Source organism: Miscanthus floridulus, chromosome 5 (assembly GCF_019320115.1).
Source record: "Miscanthus floridulus cultivar M001 chromosome 5, ASM1932011v1, whole genome shotgun sequence".
Taxonomy (NCBI): Eukaryota; Viridiplantae; Streptophyta; class Magnoliopsida; order Poales; family Poaceae; genus Miscanthus; species Miscanthus floridulus.
Genome location: NC_089584.1, coordinates 140,440,705 through 140,448,730, shown reverse-complemented (window position 1 = coordinate 140,448,730; position 8,026 = coordinate 140,440,705). Strand labels below are relative to the sequence as shown.

The 8,026-nt window shown below is 44.7% G+C and overlaps 1 protein-coding gene and 1 non-coding gene across 3 annotated transcripts; both read right to left on the bottom strand.

The window, feature by feature from the left end:
• Positions 1 to 1,127: 1,127 nt before the first annotated feature.
• TRNAS-AGA (transfer RNA serine (anticodon AGA)) lies at positions 1,128 to 1,209 on the bottom strand. The gene has a single exon. It is a non-coding gene; the product is annotated as a tRNA-Ser (tRNA).
• Positions 1,210 to 1,860: 651 nt separating this feature from the next.
• On the bottom strand, positions 1,861 to 3,701 carry LOC136453869 (uncharacterized). 2 transcript variants are annotated; one of them, XM_066454417.1, is made up of 2 exons: positions 2,947 to 3,701; positions 1,861 to 2,365 (listed from the first exon to the last, which is right to left on the bottom strand). In XM_066454417.1, the coding sequence occupies exons 1-2, from the start codon at positions 3,526 to 3,528 to the stop codon at positions 2,237 to 2,239; spliced, it is 711 nt and encodes a 236-aa protein (XP_066310514.1). In that variant the 5' UTR covers positions 3,529 to 3,701; the 3' UTR covers positions 1,861 to 2,236. The 2 variants fall into 2 exon arrangements, with proteins under 2 accessions (XP_066310514.1, XP_066310513.1); XM_066454416.1 differs by having other exon boundaries at positions 1,861 to 2,368; positions 2,947 to 3,691.
• Positions 3,702 to 8,026: the final 4,325 nt, after the last annotated feature.

Below are 8,026 nucleotides of genomic sequence, written 5' to 3'. Positions count from 1 at the left end.
TTTTTGTCAATTCTGGAATTAGACGTACGTGAGAGATTTGATAGATGAACCTACCACTAAAAACAAAATTTTCATGTGGTTCTTCAAAAGAGGAGTTATCTACAAGGACTATATCTTGCTCCAAGAATTTGACATGGGAGTTTGTTGTTTCGGTAGTTATCTAGAAATCATCCAACATCTATTTTAGAGTGTTAATTTGCTAAATTTCTCTAACGTGTTGTGCATGTTATGCTTGAAATTTTCATCACATGTGAATGTAAGGCCCTCTTTGGCAGAGCATGTGCTTCTCCAAAAACGAAAAAACAAGAAAAAAAAAACACATTTTGGTGGCTTCGACTTCTTGCCCTGATTGGGAGGGGGTTTTTAGTCCCCCCCCCCCCCCCCCCCCCCCCCCCAAAAAAAAGGTCTACCAAAGAGGACCTAAATAATATGTTCAACCAATAGTCTAATCAAGCAGGTACAAATTATAAACACTATTTATTCACAAGGGCGACAACATTTTGTTGGTTGCTTTGGTTCACAGGAAATAAGGTTATCTCTAGCAAGTGCATACAAAATAAATACATTTTTGTAGGTCTTGTCCAGGGGATACTTTGACTTCGGTTCTGGGCGCAATCGCAACGATGTGATAACCAAAAGAAGCTATTGATCCAATCTTGATGCACTTGGGAACCGGCGGTAGTGCTATTTTTAACATTCCATGGATGGCTGTTTAATTTTAGAATTGAATTTTAATACAGAACTCTTGATAAACTTTTATTATGTTTGGGTAGTGTGTGCCACGGTATGTAATAATTTAAATTGATTTCTCTTCCTAAAAACGGATGCACCCGAAATATTCTTCTATTATCTAAAAACTATATTATTTACCATAGTAGACAAGAGATGTATACCCACAAAGCGTAGAGGATGAACTGCCTCGGCACCAGCAGCAATCAAACATGAACAGTATGAGGAAACGATCCTATTCGTTTGGACATATTTGGCTTATAAGCCATAGCTAAAAGTATTATTGGCTGATTTGATGTGAGAGAAAAATATTATTCGTTGACTGATAACCCAAACACGACCAAACGATGGAAAAGTATACAGTAGATTAGTAGTGAGGAAAAAAATAAATTAAAAACCGTGGTCGGCAGGATTCGAACCTGCGCGGGCAAAGCCCACATGATTTCTAGTCATGCCCGATAACCACTCCGGCACGACCACTTTGATATCATACCTCATGTAACACTCAATAAATCCCGTAAGAATAAAGACATGTGGTACAGTTAGCTATTCATCATGCTGTAAAATTAAGTTGCCCCTGATAATTCATGTAGCACGACATTTTCCTAGCATCACGTAGATAGTAGTATGGCATGGATGACCTGCAGACTTCGGGTTTGGCTATATGGCATATGCCATTGCTCGAAAACTAGAGGGCAAGACATGGCCCCTTTCTCAGATCCAAAGCCTGAACTTAGTTTCTGCCAGATTTGTTGGATTTAAAGAATGTTTCTAGACTGATACATCATGTAGATTCATACTAATTACATGGAAATCACGAACCTTGTTTTCAGCTTTAGTGTTCGAGAGAGAACCTGTAGAACAGTTGTTTTGAGTGCTGGCTGCTGAGAATCCAAATGCTGAACGAAGGGATGATCAACCCAGTTTTGTAGGAACCGGTGGCATTTCAACATAAATCTATCATAGCCATGACACATTGCGCTTTGTGTTTCCCCACTTTTCAGACCGTCCAAACAGAGGCAAAGTTTCAGTAAGGTTACTCCACGCAACCTTTTCCTAAAGATATACTGCAAAAATGTAGATGTAGTGACTAAAAACTAGATCAAAGGTGATGAAATGATGCCCAGCACATAATCTAACTTCCACTTGTGTATTGATTTATGGGTAATAGTCATATACATCACACTACCAGTACCATAGTACCATGGGTACTCAGTACTCAATCATTTACATCTCCAGCACATAAGATATATGATATAAGGATTCAGAAAATAAAAATATAAACATGGGTATACACAAAAGAAACATAAACTAGATCAGGCCTAAATATCATTCCGCGTGAACAGAAACTTACAAGGTCTTCCACAAGTGTGTAGTTCCAAATTACAAGCAACCAGTACATCTGCTGCTGGGCATTGCATAACATGCCGGCCTGTAGCACGGTGAGCGTCTCTGCATGGCTGGTGCAGTTGTATTATTAGCTCTATCATGTCACTGATCACACATCTCACAGGTGCCCCAGCACAGGCCATGGAGTCACTCCATTGGCAGGAAGCATAGGTTTTATGATAGGAGTTCGCCGCACCATCGTCATGGATTCATTCAGACGTGATGATTGGCCCTTGAATTGGGAGACCTTCTGCAGAGACGTATAAGCCCAGGAAAAGAACTTTCAGTCAGTAATAATAGTCTAAGAGAGAATAAGCATCGCAAAGTGGTAAGCAATGAAATCTGGGAAAACTGTGAAACATGGATAATAAGGATCGCTTCGAGCATCTAATCCCAACATTTGAACCAATGATTTGTTGAATTGCCGATCAAGGAATACTCTGGTATTTACATCTGCTCTGCCATTCATAATCCGTTCACGTTCTATAATGAAATCCTATAAGTTGAAGCAACCACAAATGCAATTGTGGGGGAGTAGGAAGGCAAACTATATCGATTTTATATTGTTTCTCTTATGTGATTTGCCTCTGCATAAACGGCACAAGAGCATCTCCAAAACAGACAGCTACCGTGAGGTGAGGCAGCACATCATTTGTTCAGTGAAAGGAAAATACACACAACGAGCAGCTAAGCTCGCAAGTAAGCTAGTTATTGCTAAGCTCAGTATCAGTTTCTACAAGCGACTCAGGAAGAAGCAGCGTGTGAAGAAGGCGAAATCCACAAGTCAAAAGCAAGACACTTGCAGGGAAGAGGATAGAAAGGCGTCACCTTTTCGTCGAGGACGAGGCGGACGCGTGCGACGGCTTTGCTCTGGCGGCGCATCCGGTACAGCCGGCGGCCGAGCACGGCGAATCCGAGCAGCGCGACGGCGAACGGCACCGACCAGGCGCTCCTCGCCGCGCGCAGCACCCACACCCGCAGCGCGTCCAGCGGCAGCTTCCACCACGGGACCGGTCCTCCCACCTTCGCCACGGCCCCCTCGCCCACATCAGCCGCGGTGGCCTCCGTGACCCCGGCCTCCTCCCTGGCCCGCTCCACCGGATCGGTAGCCTCGACCTCGGGCCTCTCCCCGTCGGAGGACGAGTCCGACCAGAGCGCCGCGCGGTCGCGGCCGGGAAAGAGAAGGTCGTCAGGTTCCGGCTCCACCCAGCTCGCGTTGTCCAACGCCCCGAGAAGCCCCTCCTCCTCGTTCCCCTTCGACAGAGACGCTCTCCGGGGGTACTTGGCGTCGGAGCCGAGGTCGAAGTAGTCGTGCTTGATGGCGCCGGCGTCGTCCTCCCTGCCGCCGGAGTACGGCTCGGCGGCCGCCGCCTTGGGGGACGCGAGGAGGAGCTCCCAGTCCTCGTCCATTTCGCGGAGGCCGGCTAGGGTTCGCGAGCGGGGATTCGGAGGGCAAAGAGGAGCGGAGGGGAAGGAAGGGGGAGAGAGTGGTGTGCCGTGTCGGGTGGGGAAGGGGGCCGAAGTTTCGCGGGGCTGCAAGGAAACGGTGGTTATTTTGCGGTTGCTTGGAGCTTAGGCGTTTGGGGGGAGAAAGGGTCAGGAATTCGAATCCTTTTTGTCTGTGCAATGCGACTAGCCATCAGAATGATGCATCATCGGCGATTCAGTGGTCGTCAGTAAACCGGCCAATTTTACAGAATCTGTGGGCATTCGATTTCCACATGGGTTTTACTTAAGCAGGAAATGCAGTGAGTAGATTTAGGTCTTGTTTAAATACGAGAAAATTGGCTATTTGCCATTACAAACAATGAGCTTCGCAAAATTACCATTTAAAAAATTGACTTCGCAAAATTACCAGTCTAAACATGTACACTTTGCTTTTGTTGTCATAATCCCTATTTAGCTTTTTTGTTTCTGTTGTTTTGGATTGTCCTCCACGCGAAAAAACATTGCTGTCCTTGTTGCTGGGAGACGTCCGTTTGTACCTTGGCTTAATCAGACGTCAGAAAGATAGTTCAAATCCATATCCACTCGCAAACTGCATCAGACATCAGAAAGAAGTAGCAAAGTGCAGCAATAGCGCATATGCATAGTAGCATCATATCACCGCTCCAAAATCCCCCACCACTTCCTTCCATGTTCACTGCACCCTGTAAAAACAGCTGAAGCACGCTCAAGATAAGTCAAGAAAGCTGACTTTTGGCAGCAAATTCTTTGGTCTGGACTCTCTAGTAGTGGAATGCATCCCCGGCGTACGAGTGTATGACAGCAATAGCTAGCTGATATTTAGTAGGTCTGCTCCCTGTTTTACTTTCTGAGAACCTTTTTCTATTATAAAAAATTGACAGAAAGAGCATGTATGTTAATAGTTCTAGGCCATTCAATTCGGAAACGTCGTCTCATTTCACATCGCGGTGGATACATGTGACGAAGCTAGAACAGTTTCAGGAATGTACATGTGACGCTGGTAGAGATAAGCTAGAACAGTTTCGAGAAAATTTTGCGTTCCTGTAGTACAATTACATTATAAAATATATTGCTCCGTATTCTCGTTCCCTTCCGGAAACATGACGCTGATCTTTCTGACATCTGACACAGGTGCGAACGGTGATCCGCCCGACGTCTCCCAGCAGCAAGGGCAGAAATGTCTTTTCATGTGGAGGACAATCCCAAAAAATAGAAACAAATGAGCTAAATATAGATTATGGCAACAAAAACAAAGTGTACATGTTTAGACTGGCAATTTTGCGAAGTCAATTTTTTGAATGGCAATTTTGCGAAGCCCATTGTTTGCAATGGCAAATAGCCAATTTTCTCGTTTAAATACAGGCCGTAAAGTGGTACATTGTCACATCGGGTGTCACGTGACTACGTGAGGATATCGTATGGGGTGTTTGGATATTGATAAAAAAAATAAATTACAGAATTCGTCGGTAATCTGCGAGACGAATTTATTAAGACTAATTAATTCGGTATTAGCATATGTGTTACTGTAGCACCACATTATCAAATCATGGACTAATTAGGCTTAAAAGATTCGTCTTGTAAATTAGTCGTAAACTGTGTAATTAGTTATTTTTAGTCTAGATTTAATACTACATACATATGTCTAAACATTCGACGAATAAACTTGAGGAGAAACTAAGCGAGGCCTTACAGCATATCAGGTAAAAAACCATGCTGATTTGATTTCCACGGAAAGTATACAGTTGAACTTCACTAGACACTAGTAGTAGACAGTTGCAGGTTCTACTCGAAATCTTTTTTTTTTGTTGTTGTTGTCGAGATTTTTTCGTATTTATTAGCTTGGTTGTACCGGAGTATTTCTGATAACCGGTTGTTATTGTCGAATCTGCCGTCATTCTGAATTCTGATAGCGAAATGTGAAATGAACCCACCAGATTTTTGGAGGCCTGCATGCGGAAGCAGAACGTGTGCTTGGTAGCGGCGGCCGGTGGCTGCGAACCTGTAAATTTTATTGTCCTTGTCTCTTTTACAACTACTCGATTTCGTTCCTCGTCTCTTATATTTGTGGGGCGGTCAAAAACCAGATTCAGATATTTTTTGTTTGCGGAGCACAGACCCCTCATCTCGTTTGATTTGTCTGCAGCAGTGTTTCTCTGGTAGATTTCAGATGGAGTAGAGCCATCGAGTGAGCGCGAGATCGTGGCAGCCATCATTGGCAAAACGAGAATCCAATGCGTTTACGTGCTAGTAGTGCGATAATGTTCACCGAGCCCTTCGAGTGGGACTGGTGGCGCTGGAAGCCAGAAACGAAGGGGCTGAAGGGGCACGAGTTTGTCCACGTCGACGGCTCCCAGTTCTTTCCTGTCGACAAGAATACTCAGTCGAGAGGAATGATGTCCAAAAAACGGCACGTCGATTCCTCGTAGTCAAATGATGGTAAATAATAGGGAAATTTTGCTCTCGAACACTAGAAAAACTCTATATATGCTGCTGGACACCACCAACCGCGTAATCGGCCAAGTACCATTATAAATTTTGCGTTCTTTGCCGATGGACACCGCATCCATTATTTTAATCGTTTCTGTGTTTGGGGTGAGAGAAAGCCACCTAAGCGGACGATCTTGCCCTTGGCACTATAGCTGCATATATGGTTGGGTCGAACCAATTCACTTTGGACTGACCCAAGCCCATAAACACCTGCATCGGTCGTCTTCATCCTCCCGTCTCCACCATTCCCGTCCGCACAGCTCCTCCTCGTTGAACGTAACCCTAGATCTCGTAGTCCTGTCCACTGGAGGTCCACCGGAGATGGCTTCGAGCTCGCAATCCACAGCGCGCGTGTCCTCTGTGGCTGCATTGGAGCCATTTAGGGACGCTGGAGGGACGTTGCCCTTGGTTCCATGCCACAAGTGCGGCACCCAGTTCATCAGTCATGTGTCACAGAAGACAGGTAGCAAGGGGAAGAGGTTCTACAAGTGCCCTTTGCTGGAGCATGTAAGTGATTTCATTGGTTGATCTGAGTTTGTTGTTCGTCATCTTGGTTTGTGATTTGTTTCCTGCGGCTCTACATGTTCTTGTGCAGACTAATTTTGCTTGCGCCATCTACATGTTTGAAGATGAATATGTTGAGTACTTGGTCCGCAGAGGCATTCTTCCACCATCTTGCAGTCGGATTAGATCCCCAGACCTTTTGAGATATGAAGTTGTGAAGAATGAACCAGCTGACATGATGAAGGTAGCTGTTGAAGAAGTAGAGAAGTGTACTCGCATGTTGCAGGCTTCAGTGAAAGATGCAGAGGCAAACTTGAAGGATGCAGCTGATTGCAAGGCCGTGATGTGCAACAAAATTGATAAAATTGGAGAGCGCCTCCTCTTTATTGGCCTTGCAAACCTGGTAGTTGTAGTGCTTGTTCTGCTAGTGTTGTCATTCAAGTGATATTGTAAGTAGCTTAGTAGCTAGCATGTATGGCTGGATGTCAGCACTATCTAATTGTATCTGTGAACAAATTCTAGCAGTCAATGTAATGCCAGTATGGTAATATGTGAAGCAAATGTGCACCTTCTGAATTTATGCAAATATGTCACAGATGCATCTTAGCCAACAATAATTCTGGCATTACATAAGAACTAGCCGATACATTAAGTCTGGCATTACATAACAGGTCCAGCACCACAGCATATATTGCTGTTCACATCACAGCAAATAGAAGCCACAATAAATGTGCCAGTTGCACAATAGGAGGTCACTGTCATCACACTACATAACAGGTTTCACCACAAAATAGATCCTTTACATAAGACATGCATCACAGGTCGCTTTTGAGCTTCTTCTTGCTGATCCTCTTGCCGGCCTTGCTTGCCTCCTTTTCCCCGGCCTGCATTTCTTCTCCAGTAGCCTTGGTGGTCACCACCTTTTTCTTCTTCTTCTTTTGATGCTGCACTTCTACTATTGGGGAGGAAGTTTCACCACCTAGCTCCAATGCCCTCTTGCGGCTGCAGTCATACCCAACATTAGAAAGATAAATAACAGTATGTTGTCATAGATAACAGGCATCAAGTCTTTACACTTACCTCCTAGTGTTTGTTGCGGGGCTATTTGTTTGAGCTGGTGGTGCAATGTTTGGTGGGCTGTTTGTTAGAGCAGGACAGACAGTTATTTCTTGAGCACCTTCAATCTGTGATTGCTGGGTAGAGACAGTTGTTGTGGCAGTGCTTTTCTTTTTCTTTGCTCTCTTGGGCTTTGGTGGTGCTGGTGGTGGTGCATCAGAGTCATAAACAGTTTCATTACAGGTCTTCATCATGTGACCAAACCCTCCACACCTCTTGCATTGGCGCTGGCTTTTTTGCTTGCCACCTTCTTCAGAACCTTTTATCCTTCTTGATCTGGGCTGACCTGCAGCTCTCTTGAACCTTGGAGGCCAAAGTTTGAAACCCAAGTCCA